The sequence below is a fragment of the Pezoporus flaviventris genome, unplaced genomic scaffold (assembly GCF_033815535.1).
Source record: "Pezoporus flaviventris isolate CSIRO_AGI_PZ_B2104156 unplaced genomic scaffold, CSIRO_AGI_Pfla_v1 ptg000001l, whole genome shotgun sequence".
NCBI classification, from domain to species: domain Eukaryota; kingdom Metazoa; phylum Chordata; class Aves; order Psittaciformes; family Psittacidae; genus Pezoporus; species Pezoporus flaviventris.
Genome location: NW_026892549.1, coordinates 62,934,471 through 62,960,565, shown reverse-complemented (window position 1 = coordinate 62,960,565; position 26,095 = coordinate 62,934,471). Strand labels below are relative to the sequence as shown.

Sequence of the window (26,095 nt, the reverse complement as noted above, 5' to 3'; positions counted from 1 at the left end):
GAGGCAAAAGAATAGACCTGGTAATAGAAACCACTTAATTACATGTAGTGCATTTGATTGCTACTTAAGGACCTTACCTGCTCTCTGAACCTGAAGTACACTGTTCTCTCTGGCAAAGAAGTATTTTTAACTTACACTCCATTTTTCTCTAACAATAGTTACAAGGCTTGAACTGACTTACTGTAATGTCAGTAATTATGAAAATGGGAGGAAGGAAAAGTTTCTAGTCACACATTTTTGTTGCTGTTTTTCATCTTATTTATCAAACACTTAACCTACTAAGGACTGTTGAGAACATATAAAAGAATTTTTGCTTTACAGCTGAAAGCAGCAATGGTCAGCACTTTCAGGAGGATTTTGGCATGCTCTAGAATAATGAGAAAAACCCAGCAACAAGAGGAGCCCCCAGAGCACCCCACAGGCCCAGCATCCCAAGGACTTTCCAAAACTGGCTAACACGGTCTCTGTATCTTAGAATCTACTTCCAACCCTTAACTCAAAACATAAATCTACAGGACAGCCTCCTTCTCCTGCAAAGCAAATCCAGCCCCAGCAGCTTTGCTTATCACCTCTATCCCTGCTGGCAGGCAGTCACCCTGTTCCCCATAGCACATCAAACCAACAGCCACCCACCCAATAGCCTTTGGCAAGATACCACCTACAAGTAGTTCCCAGCCAAGCCTCCTATTCCCTGTAGAAACAGCCTGTTTCTCTGCTAACCCTTAATTGCTGGGCTTTCCCTCTCTTAAATCTAGCTGGTACCAGTACAGCAGGTGAGGCTAACTGAGCCATGGTGGTTACCTCCAGGCCTCCTGGATCCTAAAGCAGCAGGTCGCTGTGCTGTGATTGCTGGTGGTTAATAGTGCGTTTGACAAGCTCTGAAAGTTCTGGAAGTTGCTTGCAGTCTTTCCTCTCATTCCTCACCACCCACTGTCCTCCTTGGCAATTGCTAGTTAAGGTGGAAGTTTTTCAAGAAACTGCTCATTAAACGTTAGGAAATGGAGTGCTGCCCATGCCAGGGGCAATCCTTTTCCCTGGAGGATTAGCAAATTGAGCTGTTCTCTGTCCAGCTGCATTTCTCATGCTTCCAGCCTTGCATCATTTTTGAGACATAGTTTATATTGGTATGTAGTTCATCCTGAGCAGGGCAGGATGTTACATGAAAAGAGGAAAGACCAGAGAAAGAGTTTTAGATGAGATCAGTTGGTATAACTGCAAAGACGAAGCAACAAGTTTGGGGGCATCAGGTTTGAGGATAACTGCAAATAACTGCTCTACATCAGGCTAAATATCAGAATATAAGAAAAAAGCAGACAATAATAGTGAAATAGAGATTAGTGGAGGACTATTAGCAAGGGGAGAGGTGATTAAGTGATTATCTCCTATAGAAAAGAGAGGCCTCATTCATCACCTTAGAAAGCATGGAGGGATTATCTTGGAGGTGAATTGTTATGAGCCATTAAACAAAATATACAGGTTTTAGTACCTGCTAAAGCCATACATTTCATTTCCCTTGGTCATTTGTTGAAGTGCTTTTTGGTCTGCCTCAAGATCAGGACTGAGAAGAGGGAGGTGGCTGATCTCTGGGTGAGAAACAGGTCTGCAGGAGATGGGGTGCTTAAGTTCTCCATTGGTTGGTTCTGCAGGTTCATTCCAGTGCACAGCGGCTGCTGCAGTTTCACCCACGGAGCTCCCCTCAGGGCATTTGGTGCAGTGGCTGTAAATGTAGGATGTTCTAGGAAGTGCGTCTGAATCTCCTTATCTTGATGGGTTCTCAGGTAGGTAGGTGGCATTTATTACAGCCAAAATGGAGATCTTGTGTGAGGGGAAAAAAATTATATATTCTTTTATAAAGCAGCAGTACATACAGTGGTGTTGGGGGAACAATTTCCAGGGTTTTCTCAGAATTCATACAACTCATTTTCAGGTAAAGTCTTGAACTGGTTTACTGATATATAAATGATGCTGGCCTTTTGCAGGAGCCTGTATATAAGATTCTTGGAAAGAAATAGTTTATGGAAATACATCTTGAGAGCAGAACTCGGCTTGCTGGAATGTAAGCAGAAGGTGGAAACTTCTACCAAGTTACCTCTCTAACCTGTTTACAATTATTTATAGTGATGCTCAGTGTGTGGCTAGAATTGGATTCCCTTCTCAGCTCTAGCTTCCCTTGCTGACTTGGTGGTTAACAACATTAAGGACTATCCAGCTCTGTATTGAACTCCTATGGCTTGCTGTTCTTACGTCTTCCAACTGGTCTAGAATATTTTGCACTTCTGCAGATATATAGAATAGAGACAGTATATTTTGAAGCTTATTTCTTAACAAATGTTCCTTTCCCAGTTCTAGTTACATTAAATGCTGCTACCTAGAAATATTTCTTCTCTTAACAGTGATGGAAGCTGCATCAGGCAGGCTTTTCCTTGGATTTCAAAGGGATGTCCGCATGAGTAATGTACTAGTCAACCCCGAGAAGGGAGAAGCAGGTACTTGGAGTTTACTTCATAGATTGGGGTTTGGGTGTGGTTTTTTGAGTTGGTTGGTTTGTTTGTAAAGAGCTGTACTATAGCTTTTAGTTCCCTGTGTACACATGTTCTATCAGAAAACAAAAACATCTGTTGAAAGAATCACACAAGTGGCTCTTAAGGAATTAGAGATTTCAGTGGCTGCTCACAGGAAAACACAGCATTTTAATGGAAACAAATTTGATTTGGGTGTCTGTTCTTAGAGAATACACTGTTGAGGCACTCTACTGTTTTTATTGTCCTGGTCTTCACTATTTGCCTAATAACTGATTGTTCATTGAACAAACCCATTGTTCATTCCAAGCAAACCAGGACAGTTGGATGAAGTGCAGAAAAAAGGTGACTTTAAACAACCTCTCGCATCCTCAACTGCATTAGTGATGCTTTAGGTTATACATGGCTTAAAAAGGGGCATTAGCCCTGTAAACTAGCAAAGGATGACCAACATAAAGCAGCTGTTAGACCCTTAATACTTCTTCCAGTTCATCCACTGCAGCAGAAGTTGCAGGCTGTGATGTACACCTGGCCTTTTATACAAGCTGTGTTTTCTTGAGGGTAGATCTGTTATTTCCAGTTCTCTTTCATGTAATAGTTTCCAAAGCAATTTAGGAGGTAATCAACACTGTACAGTCTGGGACATAGCTGAAGCTGTTTCATGCTTGTCTTTATTCAGGGGGAGTGCAGAGGACTCTGTGTTCAATTTGGCAGGCAAACTGAGAATGAGGAGGGAAGAAAGCTCTGAACAACTAAATTGAAAAAGGACAATTGTTTGTTGTTTTCCTTTGAGGAAAACCCAAAACTTCACTTAACGTTCACATCATGTGGCAGATGTGGGCTCAAAACATGTTTTTCCAAACATGTTTGAAGCTAGGCCTCCCACCATGTAGAACACTTTTATGTTTTCAATCAAAAGTGCCTGAAACAAAATATTTCAGAAGCATAAACCCATGAATTTTTATTTTTATTTTTTTTTTTTTTGCAAATAAACAATCCACCAAAGCAAAAATAATTGCTGAATTCTTGCATGGATGCAGGTTAGCTTATGTGGGAACTGAGATGAGAGAGAGAAGAGAAATGCATGGAGGGAATGAAGCATCATGAAATTAAAGTCTGCTTCAGAAACAGAAGGCCTGTAGCAGGGTATGTACTTTGTACTTGGAACAGCTGAGTTTATTCTTCCTTGCATTTTCTATAATGGTGTCATGATGACAAGATAAATCCCCTTGTGTTCTCAAAATATTGTCTGTAAGGAAGAGAGGGTCTGCTGTAGCTAAATACTTTTCTTTCTAACAAAGGTCTGGCAGACCAAGTAGTATCCACTGCTTTGTATTCTATCTATTGATAAGTACAGGTGAAATTACTTGTTGATCTTTTTTATTGCTACTGGATGCTGCTATCTAATGGTTTCAATGACTTTTCCCACAATAAAGCTCTAATACTCCTTTCTGCTGATGTGATTGTTGATTGTACTATTTAACTTGCATTCCCCACCTAGTTCCTCGCTTTCACATTGAATTCATTTGTAATTGTTTACTCTGGCCTAATTTTGACATCTGCTGGGTCAATTACCTGAATGATCAAAATCTTTTTGAAGCTCAGGGCATTGTTTTGTTTGCTTTTCTCCATACTTAGAAGACCTGAAGAATTTATAACTTTTACTGGATTTCTAAGTTTACATCACATTTTATTTAGGATTTTTTTTTAAGGTAAAGAAAAGTTATTGAACAATGCTTAACATTGACACAAGAGGTGAATAATGTCACATCTTGGTTTAGTTTGGTCGCTTTGTTTCAGGCTTTATAAATTCCAAGAGAAATGGAATAAAAGTCTTTCAATAAAAGAAGATATATGGATATATATGGCATATATGGAGAGGAAGAATGGAACAAGGAGAAGGTTGGTGTTCTGACACAAAATCGTGAATGAGTAGTGGAAGGAGACTGGAGCAAGGGTGGAGAATTTCAAGATATAAAGCCTGAAACTGCTGGGGTTAAGGGGCTGGGCTAAGAATTAGATGCTTTCATACATTATTGAAAGTATGTCCCATCCTGGAGCTTGGACATTGGACTGAAGACTACTGAATTTAAATGGCCTTTTAGTAAGTGAGGAATAAAGCCTAGGTTTGTAATCCTTGGCTCTAGAACATGGAAATCCGACTGCTTCCATCAGCTGATGTGACAAAGGTCCGTATGGAGATCTAAAGGTCCTGATGCTGCTGGGAAATATTTGAGTTTCTGTATGATGCTGCAAATTCCTGCTTTTCCAACTTTCTTCTTCTTCTTGACCAAACAAAAAGGTGCATATATGTGCACATGCAAGTAAACTCGGAAGCTAAATTATGCCAAAACGTGGGCTGTTGTTGTGACTGAATCCACTCCCACCCTGCGGGTGTAGTCTGGCGGCGTTACACTTGGATTTCGTTGCTGCTTTGCTTTTCCCTAAGTAGCAACAGAGCTCATCCAGAAATAAAGCTTAAGTAGGAAGGGAAATGTGTGTGTGTGTGCGTACACACTCGTAACAATGGTGGCGGCTGCACAGCGAGTGACATACCAGATTCAGCACTAGAAAGCGGGGCTGGGGGGTGGGGTGTCAAGCATGAGAAACATTATTCTCCCCTTTGCCTGTTTCTCGTTGGGAAAACCACTTAAAAGCAAACCCTGTTTGCTAAACATCGCCAGGATTTGGGCTTCTGAAGCCTGTTTGTGTGCCGCTCCTGCGCTTGCCACACACACGCCGAGTGCCCGGCAGCTGCAACTCCCTTTCCGGAGGGGGCACGGGCTGCGCCGTGCGGTGCCGGGACGCGTGATGCGGGAGCGGGACGGGGAATCCTCCCTTCCCGTGTCCCACCGGCCATTGTTCGCCTTATCGGACCCATCTCTGCCCCCCGGCCACCGCCGGCCGCCCGCGGCAGGAAGGCGGAGGGGTTGGGGGGCGTGTGCGCTGTGCGCAGCTCCGCCCAGCGGCGGGCGTGAGGGGAGGCGGCGCCGGGAGCGGCGGGGACCCCGGGGGCGGTGGCGCGGGCCGCCCCGAGATCCGTGAGGGCGCTCCATGGGTAGCGCAGTGGCAGAGTCAAGGGCCCGCGGCGGCCCCGCTGCTGCCTGCGCTCGACCGCCCCTCTCCGGTAAGGGCTGGCTGCGGGGAATGTGGGACGCGGCGCGGAGGGAGGGAGAGGGGAAGGAAGGAGGGGGGGGGCTTACCTCAGCCCTGCCCCGCAACTCACCTCAGCGTACGCTGAGGCCGCGCCGTGTGGCGGCGAGGCAGCGCGCGACCCCCGCCGGGGAGCGGCCCTGTTCTCGGCCCGGCGACGTGACCCCTTCGGGAGCGTCTTCTCTCTTTGGTTCTCTCTTTGCTTCCTATTCCCCGCCGTGGGGATTGTGTTGGGAGAGGGAATTGCTGAGCTGTCTGGCGCTGTGTTCTTTCCTTTCCCCCGCTTCTGACGGCTCGCTCCTAACCGGGGCGGTCTGGAGGCGTTTATCGACAAGCCTGCGGCCGCTCTGTGTTTCCAAAGGCAGAGCCTCCTGGAGGAACACGAAACGCTCCTCAGTAACGAAAGGCATGTGTTCTGCGTGGGGAAACTTCTCCCCATCCGCCTTGCAGTGCGGGAGAAGCAGGGCTAAGTGTTTACCCGGGGAAAGGTGGCTGTTGTAGTAAACTCTTTGGGCTTGGTTCTGCTGCTGCTTTACAGCGAAAGTTCCAAGTTTTTCCCATTCAGAAACTCTTTGTCATCAGTGTTACTGTTTTCAAAGCTGTGGAATTGTTGTACTGCTTGTTGCTCGTGTAAATAAGTGAAAATAAGGCAGCTTATCTCTAAAACAACACTGCCGTAAAAGTGTGAACTGGATTCGGGAACAGGTCTAACACAACTTGCTGCTTTGACTCAAGCTGGCCAGACTTAAAAGGAGCATGTCTTTTAAATACTATGAAAATCTCTGTCTCGATATAAATACATATCACACTTGTTAAAAGGAGGGGAGGTTTTGTGGCTTCTTCTGCTGTAATTGCAAGGTGGAATTGCAAAGTGGCTTTGTAGCCATGAGAATTATATGTGGGAACAGAAGAAACTTGCTTCAACGTTGTGTTTAATGTAAACCTCACTTCAATCTACTTGAGGTGTTTGGAATTGCTTAATTATCTATGTTATTTGTGTAGTATTCGTATAGGTACTGACTTTAAAGGCTAAATAGGAATTAGAGCAGTTAATTTGTGTTAAATGCTGAAGTTTTCTCCCCCTCCCCCAGCACACCCTCCCTGCCAGATTAATTAGAAAAACAACTGCTTTGGCCACGTTTCCTCTGATATTTTTAAGTTGCAAAGAGAAATAAAGCAGAAATAATGGAAAAATAATTGAAGTGCCTTAGGATGATGCCTGTTGAAATGCAATGTTCTAAACTTGAAAGGTGCTACTTCTTCAGGTGCTCTAACCAAATCCAGACATAAGCAGGATAACTCATCTCAACCTGCGCTTTTAGATCGGAATAACTCTTATTTTGAGCTAAAAAGAGTTGAATTTGAGCTCTTGCTTCGGGTAAGCCTGCAGCTGATGACAGCTTTGTAGCTGTCATGTTCCAATTTGGTTTTGGTTGTTTTCCCATATAGTGTTTACCATATAGTGTAAACACTAAGGATTTTTCCTAGTGTTGAGGGAATAAAATCAAGCATTGTGGGAGCTGCTGGCACCATACTTGACTCTGCCACCTGGAGTTTGCTGCTTTGAAATTAATCACTTAACCTGACATGGGGCAATTTGCAGCAGCTCTCTGGGTTTTCTGAGCAGGAGGAGTGCAGGTAGCTGCTGAGTTATACCGGCAGAACTGTCCCCAGATCTGTGCGCTTTGATGGTGGAACTTCTGAGGGGTACTAATGCAGAGCAACACCCTTTGAGGTAACTGCACTGAGATTTGTAGGTACGCTTTGATACTACGGTATTTGTAAATCTCTTCACTTTTCCATGTTTTTCCTTTGATTGCCTTTCATATTAAAAGGTCACAGGCTGAAAAGACACATAACTGCTTTCAGGATGTTTTCTTTTCTGAGATGAGCTGTGGTAGTCCATGGTTTCTGGCTCAGCACAGTCTATACAAAGAGACTTCATCCTATCAGATCAAGGCTGTCTATTATCTTGAGACAGGATGCTGAACACAGCTTGGTGGTTGGTGCAGGTGGGGAAGTTGCTCATGGTCTGTATCAGGGCAAGTGTTTTTGCAGCTGTATTCAGTTGTAGTAACATATCATAGTAAAGAACAGGTCTTGCTAAATGTAAAGAACTTGATTCTGAAGGCTTCCAGAATAAATATGCAGGGTAAAAACATTGCTTGTGAGTTAGCTTTTGAAATTTACCTTTGCATACCTTTGATTTCTCTGCAACACTCTACATGTTGTAAGAATTAAAATAATCTCAAATGGTCAGAAGCACTTATAATACTTCAGTTAAGCATTGTAATGTAAAGCAGTGTCATATTGAAAGAAATTTTGGATCTTGTCAGCACAAAAGTATTACTTCTCATATATTTCTATACTAATAATAATTTTTCCTTCTCCACTTCCTTCCCCCCCTTAATTTTTAAGGGTTTCATCTTGTCCAATGGACCTGAAGCACTGCTGAGCGTTACCTGTAGGAGCTCTATAAGCACAGTGGCTGCTGGGATGTTGCGGCAGAACGGTGGAGGCAACAAGCGTGGTTTGGGATTAGCCCGACTGTCTACCTCCAACTTCTTCACCATCTCCAATTCAGGAAACTGGGGAATGGGGCGCAGCACCAAAAGCAGCTCTCTGAGCAGCATCAGCTCCAACTCGGACTGCTATGATAATCCTGTTGTGGATCCAGAATATATCACACAACTGGTGAACGACGTCAGGAAGTTTGCAGACGTGCTGCTGTATTTGAAGGAAGCCATTTGTTCAGAAGGTATGTCAGCGGGTCTTTATTCTTAGTTCTTATATTCTCTGAAATTCTCACAACTCCGTATGTTTTTACTGGCCTTTACAGTGGTTATTCCTTATGGCCCTTTACCTTCCCCTTCTATCCTCCCTTCCCCCAGCACGATGACTACAGGAAATGGTGGTTGTTGGTTTGGGTTCTGTATTTCCTCACCAGAACACTGCAATATGTTTCATAATCATAACAAGGGAAAATATGCTTTAGCAGGCTGTGTAGGCTGATGCTAAAAATTAGCAAGACCATCAACTGTTTAGTTTTAACCACCTGAATGGGTTTTCTGTAATTCCAAAGAATTCTGTTTATATTCTGGTGATTCTTCTAGGCTAGGTTTTGGGTTTAGAAGTCTTTTTTGTTAGTAGTTTGCAACTGCACTTTCTCCTTCTACAAGATAAGTATTTACCATCTTCTGCCAGCAGGTGGAAACTGCAAGAGTTTCTTGCTCAGGAGGAGTGTGCGTTACTGTGTGTTTCTATTCCTGTAGGGAAATCATTTTGGTCACCAGCAGGAAAGCTTTTATTGAGTTTGTACAGAAATGTGATCATGGTAATACCTGAAATGACATCCAGAGCTGTTTGCTGTAAGGTCTCCCGACTGCCGAGCGTTTGCAGTCCCCTCTGTTTCAAGTGGGTCGGAGCTAGCTCTGCCAAAAGGTGTCAACAAACCTCACCAGGGCAATCATTTGAGACTAGTGACCACTTCATGCCTACAGTGGTTTGCTGAGCACACAGGGTGAGCAGAGGTATGTGTGAGGTGCTTGGTGCCTACTGACACTGACAAGGGCACCCTGCAGGAAAGGCCTACCCAAATGTTCCAGTTGACACGCAGTATTTGGGAATTCAATTTTCAGTTTAAGGTGTTGGACTCAGAAGATCCAAACATGATAGAGTGAGTTCTGTAATACTGGGCTTGCTTTCTGCTGGCTGAAGGCAACTTTGTGGAAGCTGCGTAGTTTGGGTTACATTTCTCCCTTTGCACTTGTCCAAAAATTAACAAAAACTTTCTAAGGTGATTGAACAGACTTCTTGCACATAAAATTCTGGCTCCTAATGTTTGCAGCTTAACACCATCCTGAAATTAGTGACATAAATGACTCCAAGGTGGAAATCAACTGCAGGGATAGGAGATGAGTTGTATTTGGACGCATTAATCAATGTAGATTGTGTTGAAGAGTGAAACTTTGAAGTTTATGAAATAACTAAAAGTTCTGCTACCAGCTACTGATGTACTTATGTATGTACTGCATCTTTAAGCAGTTCAGAAGTCGCAAATAGAAGTCTTACATCAGGGTTGCCCCAGTGAGCTCTTGTATTTGCCTGGTAAGCATTCCTAGAGCTTGCTGCAGGCCTTGCAGCCTCTGGCCACTCTTCCCTCAGATAGCTTCTGCATCTGCTCTTAGTCATAGTATTGCTGCTTTGGCAGATCTCTCTAATCTCCTTTCCATGCACAGTAACCTCCCTCTTGGGCTGAGGTCTGCAGCCATAGGTGGGCTGATTCCAGTGGGTGCATGCCTGGAATTTCATCTGGACTGCTTGGTTGTGTTCCCTGCTGGTGTTATCTGAGCTGTCTTGGAAGAGCCTAGCTGTTTTTCAGCTATGGTTCACTTAGCATTCTCCTGATTTAGTGATACTATCTTGGATGAGAAATCTAAGCTATTTTGGATTATAACTTGTGTTCATGTCTAAACTAGATCATAAATGCCTTTGATTATAAACTTGTACTGTGCTTTGTATGGTACCAATGCAAGTTGATATATAACATGAAGAGTATGCCGAGATCTCTTTTAAGGAGAGAGTGCTATACAACTAAAGTTTTCAGTCTATTTCAAGGCTATTTCTCTTTGCATTACTTATGCTAATATAATTTCATTTCTCACAGTAGTCTCATGGTCATAATGTTGAATAAATTTGGAATATTACTTCTCAACAAAAGTAAACCCAGCATTGTAACTTTGATCATTTTTCAGACTCACAACGTTTGTTGTATAAACTGCAATCTGATCTCTTTGCTGGCACCAAGTAGGAAACATGTTTCTTAATGATACTTTACATAAAAAAACATCACCACCACCCCAAAAAAAACCACCACTATAAAAACCCCCATCCCAAGCTCACAAACGAAGACCTTCTGAATGTAACTAGCGTTGAGAAGTTTGTCAGCTGTTTGGACATAAGGGAGCTGCAGTTGCCTCTTGTGTTGGCTGAAATACCATGTGTTTCACACACTTCAGTTCTTGCTGCCTGTCTCTTTTGAATTCCCCTTTGAATCTAGGCATTGTACTTGCTGGATATAACAATCAGTTATGAGCAATCCGACTTGAGGCATAGGATCAAGATACTTAACTGATGTCTTAAATGTCTTTGTTAAAGAGGAGATCTGGGCATTTTTTGAACATAGGTCAGAATGCAGTGCTGTTTCACAAAGTTTTTATTTAATTCTACTGGATGACAGGCTTAGTGTTTGATGACAGATGTAGTGTTTGAAATGCACAAACAGTGCATCAGTCTCTTGGTCCAGTCTTCAGTTACATTTCCAGATGAGCAAGATAGTGTCATATGGCTGATGTTGGTAAGGATAGTTATATCCTCATCATATTTTTGTGTTTGAACTGGCAGGTTGTCTTCATTTGTAGCATTCAAACTTTGTGAGGTCACAGAGAACTGAAATATATTGTGGAGACTCAAAATAAGCCGATCATCTTTCCTTTCTGATAAGGAAATTAAAGCAGTTCCTCAGAAATCCCTGCCTGGAAAGCCAAGCTTGAGAGTGTTTGTTTAATACCTGGGAGACTTGGAAAATTACCTGCAGTCTGTGCTGCTCTTAAGACTTCATTTGAGTTTTCAGTTTTAGTGATGGTATTCTGTATTCTTAATGTACCCGAAGTTCAGTTCTTTCAGTTCTAATGTAGATCCGAAGTACAAATTGTTAAGACAGAGCGGCTTGAGAGCTGATGGGTTTTCTCTTTGTGTTTTGAGCGCCAACAGTAGCTATTGGTTCAGTGTGAGAACCAAGTGTTGCCTTCAGCTTGCACCCCTCTTTGAAAAGGTATTACTTACAGGGGAGTACTGTCTCTAAAGGCTGGAGCTGGCTGTGATCTTCAGAGGTAGTGGTGCTCAGGGAGAGAAGCAACCTTCCATGGTAGAGAATGTTTTAAGAACTGAATTGTGTGCCTCCAATTGTGGCCTGCTGAGAACTTAACCTGACCATAGTACTGAGAATACATTATCATTTGAAGTGTATGAGGTTATACTTAAGGTAAATCCTGTCATTTGAAGGGATTAATTCTTGTCCCAAAGTGCGGTGTAATGCATCTGCAAGTAAGTGCTGTTGAATTTTTTGGCTGGGCAAGTTCAACATGGAGAGTATGTTCCTTTGGAGAATAGGGGATGTGTGTTAATGGTATACTGCCCAATCCTTTGAAAAGATAAGGGTATCTATACCTTACCAAAGTTGTACAGAAAGGATGTAAGCTGCTTTTTAGGACAAAATACGCAGGACAAGAATTGTAAGAATTTATCAGTTCAAAAGTAGTATTGCTTACTGCATAAATACGCACAGTTGAGAATGTATTTAAGAGTAGGTATTTTATGTATGAGCTTGGTGACACTACAGTCTGTGCTGTTACTGCATGTAATAAATTCCATTGTTGTTTTAAGCAAATGATGCCACTGTGTGGTCTTTGCTCGAATGAGATTCATTTAGTCAGGCTTAAAAACACCACACAAAAGAATATTTAGGACACAGTCTGAGTTCCTAATTAGAATATATTTTACTAAGTGTTTCACTTCTAAACAGTAAATAGTAGCTTATACTTGTATCACATCAGAGAAGGGGGAAACATTCCTGTTTCCCTAGTCTGAAGCTAGTTAGTTTTGTGACATCTGCTCTTTATTTATTTTTTTAAGGAATGTAATATATGCTTCATACTGTAAGTTCTGCCTTTGAGACTGTGGGAAATGCTGCATTTCATCATGAATAGCTGTAAGAGTAAAATTTACATGTGGGTTAAAAGTGCAGGAGTATTTTACTTTGTACTTTAATGTATAGCAGAATGTATTTTGGAATTATTGCTTGCTTTATCACTCACTTTGAAGTAATCTTCAAAGTGTGATATTGTGTGCTTCATGTGGGTAACTGCATCCTTTTCATGAGCACTTTTCCTCAAGCTCATCCTATCTTCTACCCAGATATTTTAGAAGGTGGAATAGCAAGATAAAGCTCACACCTTTCATCATGGGTTTTTCCTTGAGGATCAGATTTTGCTGTCTGGTTTCTTTGAGTTTAAGATTTTCTGATTATTATTTCTTTTAAAACTGAAGCAGAAGTAAAAAATACAGGTGAAGCTGGATGGCCTGGTCAGGAATGTCTGCATCCTCCTTAGAGCAGCACCAAGACTTGTAAAAGGATCAGGAATGCAACCTAACTTGAAACCTCTCAGGCCCTTATTTTTGAAGGGTAAGGTATTCAACCCAGTGGGACGATTTCAAAGGTGTGTCAAGTGAAATGGTTTCCTCAAAATAAGGAACTTGCAATCTCTAGCGACCTCAAACCCTTGTGTTAGCACCACAGAGATTGGGATAAATTACATGTTGCACTAAAAGCCAGAAGCTGTCTCAATGTGATGCCTGAGGGGCAAAGAGAGATGATTTCTCTTCAGCCCTTCCAGGGTTTGATAATAGGTACCTTATTTTTTGTCCATATTTTAGTACAACTAAGGCACTGTAGTATATGTAGCATTTGATTCTTACTTCTTTATTTTCTCATAATGTAAACCAGTAATGTCCTTTTTCTGAGGGAGTCTTCTTATAAATCAGTTGGTCCTGTTTTGCTAGGGAAATCTGAAGTTCATTAGCTATTTCAGTGAAGATTACAGATTGAAATTATGATAATTTATAATACTGGGTGTAATTTTGCTGTTTGTTCTTTATTACAATTTTCTCCATGAAAGGTGCTGTCTTTGATACACCTTAAACTTGGATGTATTTACCTGTCTAATGACACCTCTTAGTATGAATGCTTGGTAGGTGGGCAAACTGCTCTAACGAAGGATCTGAGAAAGGGCTTGCCTTTCTTTGCAAGAGTCTCTGGAAGGAACATTTGGGTTGGGGTGGAGGGTTTTTGTTTTGAGGGAAGTTGGACAGGTTTTGTGATGGGTTTCTGTTTGTTAGTATTTTGTATCTTAAATCAACCTTTATAGGAGGAGGTAAAAAAGAAGATTAAAAAAGGTAAAGAAAGAAGTAAAATACCATAGGGGCAGCTGATTTTCAGGGACTGAGAGCATAGAACATACCAAATATGTCAGTAATCTGCTTGTGAGTTGATGAAATGGCTGTTGAGGATCCTCAGGAAAAGGCAGAGGAATTAATGTAAATTGTAGCACATTGTTTCTTTTATTCCTTGTGGCATGAAAAAAAGGGGAAAACAAGCTGTCTTGTAAATAATAATACCTGTTACAGAAATCACAACATTTGAGCATGTTGACAAATAGTCTGAACCGGGATTTTGATGTTAATCAGTTCTAGGATCTATTGATGTGTTCCATAGTTGTTGTAGTTGAAGAATAATTATGTAATTTAGTATTAAAATTCTACCTTTTTAATACTTTGTATATAAAAGGTAATATTTTATATTACCTCTCTTCAGACTTGATCTGCAGAGAACTAAGTGTATGTTTTTAGTGTGTTAGGCTGTAATTACATTGTTCATCCTCTTGCTGAGCCCAATAAGGTGTGAAGAGGTGAATTCTGACAGCTTGTATTTGCTGCTTTGGATGGTGGTGTTGCCATAGTAGAGGTGGCAAAAGTCACCTTGTGAGCCACAGCAGCAGGGAAGCCAGGACTAAACTAGTTTTGGGCAGGAGTAAGGCAGCAAAATTGTTTTTTTTCTTATTAGAAAGCTTGTTAAGTTTAGGGCTGTATTTTAAATATGCCAGTAGCATATTTCCAGTGCAGCTTAGAGAAGAAACTTCAGTGTGAGCTGCTGTGATCTCTCCACTTCTCCCCGGCACTGGCAGCAGTTTTCTGGTAGCTGCATAGCAAGCCAGTTCTGGGGTAGATCTGCCTGAGCGGTAGTCCTGGGAAGAAACAAATGAGCTTTCAGCCAGGTCAGTTCCATGAGCTGACTGTAAAGTTGTGCAGAGTATCAGCAGCAAAGGTAGAAGGTAGCTGGCAAAGGCATGAGTAGCTAGAGGTTAAAATGGAAAAAGACTGTGAGGGTCTAGGCAGAGTTGGCATGGCACTGCACCCTGACACTGCAGCATACACTGCTAAAAACCTGTAGCAACTCTGTTGTCTGCTCTACTGAATGCTAATTTGACAGAGGTATATGAAAGGTGGAGAGAATAGCAAGCAAAAAATGCCCTTTGTAGTTGCCAAAGTAATCGGCAGCTTATTCAGCTTATCTTATTTACCTCTTAGCTCTGAGCTTTTGGCATATTTGAATTTGACAGTCATCTTTTAAACTTGCCTTCCTAAAACCTGCTTCTTGTATGCAAAGATGTATGTGCTTCCAGTTTTTCTGACCTGGAAATTCTTTAGTCCACTCTTTCCCATATCCCCAGATAGTAGTCACTTCTAAATGTTAGTTCTGTCAACCTGAAATTGAAACTGTTTTCTGGCAAATGTGTAACAGTCTTTCAAGGTAAGAGCTGTAAAGGATATAAATAAGGATAAGAAGAAAGTAAATGCTTCCTTGACTTTAACAAAGTGAAATGATTGCTAAGAACCCGAAGCCAATAGTAGTGGCTTTTAAACAGTTTCTGATGCTTTTTGTGGGAAGGCTCAGAGGAAGGAAGAAAAGTACAGGCATATAAACTGTTTCTCCTAGTTCAGCTCTAGGACTACAGCAAGCCAGAGACCTGGTCATTTTCCCGTGTTTTCCTTACTTCCACGCTGTCTTTTCTTCTTGGATCCTCTCAAGATCAGATAGCTCTGATATCCCTGGCTGTGAGTCCTCTTCCTGTCCAGTACCGGATTTCTCAAACCTGAGAAGTTCTGCAAAGAAAGCAGAAGCTTGATGTACTCCAGAGAACGTGATCTTTAAAAGAATTAGTAGAGCCTGAATGAAGGCAAGCCCACAAGAATCCAACAAAAAGTAGTTCATAGTCCAGGTTCATGAGAGGCATCTGTAGCTGTGGGCCATGATTTTCCCAAGGAATGTTACACTTAAGCTGGGAGAGAGAACTTTCTGCCTTTCTTTCTATTTCACTCTAGATCATTCCACAGACTTTTGCCCAGGCTTCTTGTTTTCTATAAAACTGCTATCTTGGAGGCTTTTGTTGTGGGGGTCTTGGACTTTCAGATGTGACCAGAATCAGAGGAGCAAATACACAATGATTTATGTGTATTTGCTTTGCAGGTTTGCAGTATTAGAGCACTATTAATTAACCTGTAATCATGGAATAATTCTGCTGTTTCCAGTACTCTGAACAAGCAGAGGGGAAAAAAAAAACCAACTCCTCTTGAAGTTCAGTTCAAGCAAAGCTGTGCTCTTCATAGTCAAAGTGTAAGCTGCCTGTTAAATGCAGGTCGCTAATGTTGGATAGCAAATGCTGTTTCTTCAGTTTCAGGGAAGACTGAAGTTAAATAATAACCTAGTGGATCAGGAGATAAGTTTGTGGCTGATAGTACTACCCTTCCCCCAGTTGCATACTCTGCATTCCTTCAGAACAAATGTTCAGTTGTTGCTATAGTGTCCAAGATCCGTAGTCAGGAGGGGGGTGTGTGTGTGTCTTGAAGGCCTGAGTGTTGAAAACGTGAAGTTAACCCTTATGTGCAGTCTGGATAGTTGTGTTGACTTAAATAATCAGCGTATCTGCCTTTAGGAAACCTCTGAACAGGTTATAAGAGAGAACAAGCATTTCCCATTTTTCTGTTGCTTTTGAAGCATGAAAAATGTAATAGCAAAACTCCATCCTTCCTTCTTTTTGCAGTTCTGATGTACGAAAGGATCTCAAAACACTTATAGAGCCTTAGCTACATAATTTATTAGCATTACCTTCCCTTTCTGTCACAGAAACTATACTAATGACAAGATTAGCAAGATGAAAGGTGGGTACTGAGGAAGAGGATGAACAGTCAGATTTTTTTCTTTGAATGTAAATGTAAAGTTAGGCCTTTCAAAACCAAAAATGCTTCTAATGTAGTTTGAAGCTTAAGAAAGAGGGGGACACCTGGACACAAAAACTTGTCTATGTCAACTTTGCCCCAACACCTGAAAGATAAGATTTGATCCATACCCAGTGACAAGTCTTGTGTTCTTAACAGCAATTCCTTTGTACGTATAAGAGCTGTTTTGGTTTAAAAACAGAACAAAACCCCCTTGCCCTAAATTAGTTTCCTATTGGAAACTAAGGGCAAACTGCACTGTAATGTATCCACAAAGACATTCCATTTTCTCATTTCTCTGATGCATCAATATATCGAAGTTACAACTTAAAACATCAATACAAGTAGATTTTGTATGTTGACCAGCATAAAGTTTTACTGTTACCTCAATGATCTTGACTTTTTAAAGTTTTCACAGACTGAATCATTCCTTTTCCAATAGTTTCATTGGAAGTGTTTGTCCTTCCCATTTATGTGGCAAGGTCACAGAACTGAAACTTGTCTCTTAATTCCAAGCAAGTGTTGTGGTGGTTTGGTTATGTTGGATCTAATGTTTCTTTAATGGACTGGAGGTAGAACTGCATGACAGGGTAGGAGATTGAGGTGACTCATGTAAGGCTGTAGAAAATAGTTGCGTTTGGGTTAAACTTTCATCTTAATGACAGTGTAACTGCAAATCACAGGACTTCAGGAATTCAGTTTTTGGTGGATTTACCTGAACAAAGCATTTTTCCTTTTGTCTTTTTTTCCTGGGTTACCATTTGAAGGTGCTTTCTTGGGCTATTTTTTAGCAGTATACAGGAATTGTTATTTGCCAGTTTTGGTTATCTCTATTTTGGAGATTCTGTCAAATTAGGACAAAGGTTGGTTTATCAAACTTAACCTCTTCAGGACTGTTTTCTATGTCATGACAAAAGTGCTTCAGGTATTTGGGGAAGTCCCATTGTTGCTTAAATCTGAAGGGGCATGGATGAAAAATGAAGTGCATGTGGCTGATATTCAGATATAGAGTTGACCAAGTTCTGCTTGTTTCTGCTACAAGTGTCACATTCTGTAGCTTTTACTGGCCTGCACATCCTTTGGTAGTTGGTTTTGGGATTTTAGTTTAGCATTGACTATGTGGAGTGAGAACTTCAGTGGTAGTGGGGAAAACAGAGGTCTTAACTCCAGAACCATAAAGCAAACGGATTCTGGAGTTGTCTTTTTCACCTCTCTATTGTAAGTTATTTGTGAAGAAATACTACTCAATTAAAAACAACGTAGTGAAGTGTGCAGTGCGTAACATGTCTTCTGGGGCATGCAGAGTACGAGTTGGACATGAGTTACTGCTATAATAACAGTGTTGTAGTGTTTTCTTTTCACATAAAATTGTCAAAGATACATAGATGTGAACTATCTGATACCAGAAAGTTAGGTTGCAGAGGGGGTTGACTGTGCCTGAATTTGGGAAGTGGGAAGGGATTTCTTCTTGAACTCCCACAGAGCTCATCCCTCTGTGTCACCTGTGCAAGTTATGTAGTCAGTCTTTACTCTCTTGGGTGTTTGTTTCAGCAGGACTTCAGTGCTGGAACTTCAGATAATTAATCCTTTATGTTCATCAGGTTTCTAGACAACCTATGGTACTGGCTGCTGCTTTAGTGATTTGAATCCCACTTAAAATCTAAGCTGATTTTACATAGCTTTTAATCAACAAAACAAATTGAATACTGTTACATCCTCTAGCAGGCTGTAATTGTGCTTAAAGGATCCTTTACAAGAAGTGCACAAAGTAATGCACCTCTTGTTTAACACCATATAATCTCATAATCCTAGCTTTGTGTGGTCCTTTGAAAGCTAGGTGGGCTGGCAGCAATAAAATAGCTTCTTCACTCAGTCAGTGACTTAGGCTAAAAGTGGAAGGAGCAGCCATGTAGAACAAATAGTACTTCAGGCTGAAAGTAAAATGAGTTAAAGGTTAAGGTTTGTTTTTTAATACTATCTCTTGATGTGGGTTAGCAAAGGTTAAATTGATTTTGTTTTGAATTGCTAAAACAAAACTTTCCTCCCACCTCTTCTGTGTGCCTGTTTGATAGGGTAAGATCAGCTTGCTGGGGCTGGTCTTGCCTTTTTCAACTTGTTCTTTCTTCAGAAATTCCTGGTGTGAAAGTTCACTATTACTTCACATGTTTTCAGGACTTGAACCAATATGCAAAGAGCAGAGTTGCTTAAAGCATCAAAGTTTTCTCCTTTTATTTTAACAGCATCTTCCATTGGCAACTGTTAAGTCCAGGGACTTAAAATGCCCTTGAATAAGTAGAATACTTGGAAAGGATAGTTGCTAACTCTGGTGGATATGGTTTTCTGTTGAAAGGTGACTGATCAGGTTTATTGTGAATGTATTCATCAGTCTTGCATCCACTTGATAGCTTAGAATTCTAACTTAAAATGTGCTCTGAAGGTGCTGAAGCATTGTCATCACCTAGTTTTATTCTTAAACTCCAGGCAAACTCAGGGAAATGATATGAACAGTAGCTAAAATGGCCACATCGTGTGTTCACTCATATGTCAGAAACAGGTAAATAAGGCAAGTTCAGCATTGTTCATTAGTTTTTTCTGGAGTTTAAATTTGGGGTTAATAAAAGATTCATGTATTCTAAAGATTAAACTGCATGGCTGAACACATCTAGGTTAGTTGACTGGAATCTCAAGGCTAGTAGAATACAAAAGTTGAAGGAATGTAATGTCCAGCATATTGAAATAGATGAATGAAAAGCTGCATTGTGGTGTTTTTTTTCCAGAAGGCTTCCCCACATCCACAAATGGGGAGCTCATCTATGAATTTAAATGTGAACTGAGTGTGGAGTAACAACTGTTCTGCTGATGTCAGTTGGCAAACCAACATCGTGGAAATACTTAACTGCTTTCAGTGCTGGTAGAATGAGAAGATTTGGATTATTCTGATGTATTTTGCACGACACTGTCTATTCATTTGACTTCTTGAAAAGATTTTTTGAGAGAGAGCTTGATTTTTATAACTTTAATTTCCGACAGTGAATCTGCTCTTGGTTTGCCCTGTTTACACAGGCAAGAAAGACTTCTAACGAAAGCTTTTACTTCTCAGCAATACAGAATTGGACCAGAATTGAATGGGATAGGAATGTTAGCCCAGTTTTAAAACAAACAAACAAAACCCACCACAGCTTCAGGTCACATCAGAAGCCAGTCATCCTGGTTAATGCTTGAATCTGAATGGATACACTGATGTATTTTGGCCAGTCCCTGACAGCAAACGAGAAATCTGAAAGGGCTGTTTGGGTTGTTTGTGGTACCCAACAGAAACTCATCATGCTGGAAATCTTCCCTGGAAGGCTGGACTAATGGGGGAGAGTTTGGGGTCCTATTCTAGAGCACCTTATCTGCAGGAATTGCAAGCCTGCACTTCGACCCTGTTTGTTTCAAAAGCCAAGAGAGATTTCTGCCCTGAAAAATACCACAAACCTGTAAATACCACCTGCTTTTTAATTGTAACCTGAATTTATGCAACCTAATTGTGGGATCAAGTTTAGTGGCAGTAAATGGGCAACTGACTTGCCAAACATGAATTCTTTTGTGGTATTATAAAAACACTACATGCATGTAATATATTGTTACTCTCAGTATACTGTATTCAGTAATCTGTTTGCAGGAACTTTCCATGCATTCTCACTGAATTGGATCTCTGTATTACTCTTCTCAAACAAGCCCCTCCCAAACATTAATGCTTTTATGTCAAATGTTATGGGCTTGGCTTACTGTTTTTATGCTTTTCTTTTCCTCATTCATACTAAAACTTCCCATGTCCTTAGATTTTCTTCATGGAAATAGTTGTTTAACTTTATTTTTTCCATAAATTCTTAGTTTTGCTGCATATGATTAAATCATTGCTTGTGGTGGATTCTGGAGCACATGTTGAAATCTGTATGAATTTGGTGTAGTGTCTTTTAATGATGCCATGACAACCAGAGTTGCCATGATACTGATAACAAAAAAGGTAGGACTGGCCATCCTGCTGTTTTGAAAGCTTCAAGTAAGTTGTTTCCTGACGTAGAGATGAGTAGGTAGCTTCTAATTTTGCATCATAACGCAGCTTGGAAATACAGTGGTTTCACCAGTGCCTTTTAGCAGCTTCCAGCCTTCTTAGGGATTTTACAATGATAAATTCTTCCAGAAATTCTTTAAGATTTTGGTTTTCAGTGAATTAAAATGTTTCATACCTTATGTTTATACATCTAAATAAAGGAAGAAATATGATAGCCTAAGACTGCTGTTTTCTCATCACTCCTGATCTGTGGCCGCTAACATCTAAAATATCCACCAAGCCTTTGGTCAAAGCGAAGTGTAAAACATGTTTTCTCTGTGTTTGATCAGCTCTCGTTATGTTTTGAGTGTGATAGTGACCTCTGCCAAATCAGACAAATACAGCAGGCTGTTCGTCATGTTAGAATGGGTCTGACAGGGAGAGGAGAGCAAAAAGAAAATGATGGTTAATCTGGGGCTGTTTCTCAAACTGCAGATGTAGGAACGAGGTGATTTCCACACAGTTAGTTGTATGATCGTTTTTCCTACTCTGTGATGCTCACTGGGAAGTCTCATCGTCTGGGTCAGGTTCAGACCTGGGTGCTGACAGGTTTCTAGTATGTAATATGAACATTGATGAAGGTGATAGTAATGTAGTTTTAGGTTAAAGTTATTTTATTTGGAATCAGCTCCATCCCAATGCTGACTTCCACCCCCCATCCCCCCACCCTAGGTGGGATAACTGCTGATGCCGTGTAATCATTCTGCGTAACATAATGGAAACAGCATGTAATTTACCCTAATGCCAACAATGAGGTTATTGGTAAATAAGAGTTGACAGTCTTTTAGCCAAGATGTTGGTCTTGTAGAGTGAGGTGTTGGTTACTCAAACTTACTTCTGAATCCTTCCAAGATCAAAAGCCATGAGGAGCTGACTGTTTATATTCTCTAAGGTGAGACTTTAATAAGCTCCAGATCCAGGTATTCAGATATTGAGGAAATTGCTTCCCAGTTTGTGTGCTTGTTCTTGCCACCATGCTGCAAGACTGTTCTGTTTGGCTTCTCCCTTTCTCCTAGAGGAGATTGGGATTTATGCAGAAGAGGTAAAGTGGTACTTCCAATGAGAACCGAGGCTCCTGTGTTTCAGTGGAAGGGAAGCTGCAGTGCACACTCTTCAGCTGATCAGCAGCAGTTTACAAAGGCAGTTCTCAACATGGGGACTAGACCTAGTAAGGGTGATGGTTTGTTTCTGCCACTGTACATGGCCTAGTGGCTTTGTATACAACTGGCATTTAAATGTTCTCATCAGTTGCATTCATTCATTCTCTTAAACTAGTGGGAACATCCATAGTGTGAGTTAGTTCATGGTAGACACTTATCAAAGAAAGTATTTAATAGTGTCCATGAGGGTAGATGGAGAAATTATTTATGCAGAAATACAGGTTACCTACTTTATAGCAAGACTTTCACAATAAGTAAGTTTATATATAATCCCCCACAACCCCATAGTCAAAAGACTGGTCTACGTGTATAAGCTTGTGGCTGTAGAGTATGCATGGCAGGTCGTTCTGCATTGGTGATATCTGTCACTGTGTGTAACATTGTTGAAAGCTATCAAATGCATTAAGTAAATCATCGCGTCCTTTTACCTGTAGGAAAGCGCCTTGGGTAAAGTAAAGCAAGACTATATTAAAGGGTGTGAATTAGAATATTTGCTTTGAAAGTCTCAAGGCCTCAAGAGCTTTTCACAGACGTGTTACTTTTTGGTTGGCTTATCTAAATTGATGCCCTGTCTTTCCTTTTTATCAATGTGAGCAACTTCAGTTAGTTACACTTGAGACAAGCTTTTAACCACAGCGAGACAAGTTGTGTAATTGTTTCTCTTATGACTGGTGAAAACTGAGTACTGGAGGGAGAGTCTCCTGCTGTTAAGCATTAATATTGTAGGTGGAAAAGTGATAAGCAGAATGGTGCATGCATCTTCTGTAGGGATCTGAACAGCAGTGTAGGATAGGGAATGTAGGATAGGTGATGGCCATGGAGGGGAAAACCTGCACATTAGTCTGCATTAAAACTTGTCCTGGCAAACATTTGTTGACATAAACAGCTTCAGAAAAGTTTGGGCCAACACTAAATCAGGTCAGACAAAAGAATACCAGCCAACTGACACAGCTAGTGCCTTTCCTGACTGCATGCATTGTGACCAGCCCTGACTTGGCAAGGAGGGTGACTGGTGCTCACAAGCTTGATGGGTAAATTTGATTTAGTTCTGTGTGAACAGAATCCATAGCTGTAAGGCCATTATTGCTTGCTGGTTTACTAAAACAAAAGCTTCCTGTTGAGAAACACCTAAAATGAGAAAACAGGTAGCTTATGGTGGTTTTACTTTAAAGATGTATGAGTGGTTAGGAAATGTGGTGACCAAAACCATTGAGGAGTGTGATGCTAATGTGCTACTGAGATGGCTTGGCTTACGCTGACAGGCTGCTTGGCTGCACTCTCCCGTCTTCCTTCTGCATTAGGTTTGTCAGTGTTGAATACACGATTTTCACTCTATTCCTCTTTCTCCATTTCTTCTACTCATGTGGTTGCCTTTACATTTTGGAAAAGCTTGTTTTCAGCCTATGCAAATGACAGTTAGGCTACTAAGTTCCCTCCAAGCCTTTTTGATTTTCCTACAGTTTCAAGAGTTCTGTTTTTTTTTTTCCTTCTGGGGAGTAGAGGGCCGAGTGATCCTCATAGGAGATTCCTGTAGTCACCTAAGGAAAAAACTCAACCCGTGTGCACAGGTCCTCTCTGCAGGATCAGCAGGGTCCTCTGGTCCCAAGTTACTACCTAGTCTTCTATAGTATCATAATTCATGTTATTAAGTCTGAGACCCAAGAAGCATCCATTGGTGGAGGAATTTCGTGCTGGACTTCATGTAGATAAATGAATGTGTATAGCCAGACAAGGGACAGAAGAAAAACTGAAAGTAAATGAATTTTCATGACTGCTTAAATCAGATTCAACAGGAACTTGCTGGAGACACATTTCCTCATGCATTCTTTTCACTGCAAACAGTATTTGCTCTAGTGTTGGTTGGGTTTCTTAAGCCATTTTTGGACTCCTTAGTGTTAAAACTGTGTTTTGTTAAGCTGGCATATTTAGATTGTGTTATTACCTGTGGTTTATAAATGTGTCCTGGGCAGGAAATCTCTGTTTAGGTGTGTGTCTGGTGAGTATCAGTTGCGAAGGCAGTATTAACTGTGGTTCCTGATGGCTTCTGCCCCCACCCCTCTCCCAAGCACTACTTGTCACAGACCTTTTGTCTTGTGGAGGCACAGAAAACAATGTTTTAGATATTCTATAAACAAATAAAGCAGTGATGGAATACAAAGAAATCACAGCTGGGTGTAGCCAGACCTTTTCACTTTCAAGAGTACAAATAACTAATCTTATGCTCGAATGCATTACTTTAGTGGTAGTGTTCTCTTGGATGGTATGATAAACATTTAATTCCACTCAGCAGTTGTTTTCAACTTGCATTTCCCTTTGAAGCTTACTGTTTCTGTTTCAGACTTGAAGAGGCTTGTTTCCCTCAAGTTGTGTTTTTTCTTCTTGCTCTCTTCCCTCTCCCACTTTGCCTTTTTTCCTCCACCTCTGTTGGTCTGGTAAAATATTATCAAAATTTAATACGAACAAACTGCATTTTGGGATCAGATATGCTTTAATTAGTCTTCTCTATGGTTTTGATTGTCTTTACCCTAACCTGTAAAAGCCCAAGAGGCTGTTTTGTCCTGTAGCGACAAGCCTGTAGCTGTAGGTCTGACTGAACTCCCCACAATAATTCATGCAGTTTGTTGCATGCCTGTAGTGCACTCCTTCCTGAAGGCTCCCAAGCTGGGAGCAATTTCTAGATTGATTTATCTGCTTTCCTGCCTTGCCTCCCCTCCCTTACTTCTTAGGGGTCCAAAAGTCTACCAGCCACATTGCCGGAAGGACCTGGTTATATGCATGTGTATTCCTGCTCACGTGATTAGGAACTCTTTTTTTGTCTCTGGCCAGGGGTGTGCATCAGAAGACAGGGACGCCTTTGTCTTGGCTAGGCAAGAAATGCAGTTCTGGTCAAATGGTGTGCTTGTGCAGGCCATCTCTGGTCAGTTGACCATGGTATTCATGCTCTTCATGTGAGGACTGCATGTACTCTTGTTAGACAGAAACATCCGATGCAGGTTTGTGGCATACAGCTTTCAAACACCCTCATAAAAGCGTATCTGCCCCAGTCCTGCCAGTGTAAGGCAGGAGCCTCAGCGAAGTGTTGCAGACAATTTTGTGTGCCTCTGGGGATTTGTATGAAGAAATGAGACACAACCACCACAGACCATCTCCTGAGGATTTAATTCTACACACTACAGTCTTAGTAATGAACTACTTGGAATTCTTTTAACTATCTAATAGCCTATTACCTGAAAATAACTTGTTACTTGAGTCCTCAGTTAAAAAACATCATGTGTACATGTAGATGAAGAGAAAGCCACAGCTATGCCTCTTTAATAAATCACAGTTTTCTTAATTTACTGCTGTGTAAGATGGGTTTTCCTAGACTTCTGTGTATCCTGTTGTGGACAGAGCTTCCTACTCCCCTCCAGCAGGAAAAAACATGCAAGTTGCCGGTGAATGGTAGATAAAGTTTTTGCCTTAGTCCACTTCCTGTGTCTGGGTTTTTCCTTTGACCATGTATAAGCTAGTCTGAGTTGAAAAAACCCTCTTGATGTTTGGTGTATAGGGAGATAAAGCATAGTGGTTCTTCGAAGGCTTGCTTTTGCACTCGGTAACAATTGCATGTGATTTGTATGTAGTCCCTGCAACCTACCCACCTGCCAGTAGTGATATACTGTGCTGATGCATCATGCTGTATTTGTTGGGCCTCTAGCCTAAATATCATGTCTTGTAGTCAGAACAGAATGGCTCAGATTTGAAACTGTTTTCTTAGTAACCCTGGATCAATTTGCACTGTACTGTAATTATCTGTATTGACCTGTTTGTTATCATGGCCACAGACTACACAGAATTGCCATTCCTTTTGCTCGCTGGGGAAGTGAGTCAGCTTGTATTAGATCCTCTTTTTCTTTTTCATAAGCTAGACTTTCCTGAATTTGAAAGCTTTTGACCAGAACTTGCAACGCAGCACTCTAGTGCATGGGAACCTTTCATTCCGTGCACCAGCACCTCTTCTGTAACAGAATGTAAAAGCTTGTGGTTTAACCTGGGCCATGTATGCAACTGGAACTGTGTTGCTGAAAAACAAGGTGGGATGGGTTTGGGGACACACAGCAAGAGGCATATGCTATGAAAAACAGCACTTATTTGAGGGGGTTTCCTTATGAGGACTGACATGCTTAAAGACAGACCTTGTAGATTTGGACGTGTATATTAAAGATGCACAAGATTTGACTGACGTTTGAGTTCAAAGTTAGCCAACATTTGCCAAAAATCTTTGTGTAATTTTATGA

The 26,095-nt window shown here is 41.1% G+C and overlaps 1 protein-coding gene across 6 annotated transcripts in view; it reads left to right on the top strand.

Annotated features, from left to right (window-relative positions):
- ARHGAP29 (Rho GTPase activating protein 29) overlaps window positions 1-26,095 on the top strand; it is a 74,414-nt gene that overhangs the window by 19,398 nt on the left and 28,921 nt on the right. For 4 of the 6 annotated variants that reach the window (XM_061462099.1, XM_061462106.1, XM_061462075.1 and 1 more), the window contains exons 2-5: window positions 1,980-2,056; window positions 3,526-3,665; window positions 4,320-4,427; window positions 8,091-8,430. In XM_061462099.1, coding sequence (XP_061318083.1) covers window positions 4,374-4,427; window positions 8,091-8,430 — 394 coding nt within the window. In that variant the 5' untranslated portion in view covers window positions 1,980-2,056; window positions 3,526-3,665; window positions 4,320-4,373. Of the gene's footprint in view, window positions 1-1,979; window positions 2,057-3,525; window positions 3,666-4,319; window positions 4,428-8,090; window positions 8,431-26,095 lie in introns of those variants that run through there. The other 2 variants (XM_061462084.1, XM_061462093.1) reach the window with 2 other exon arrangements.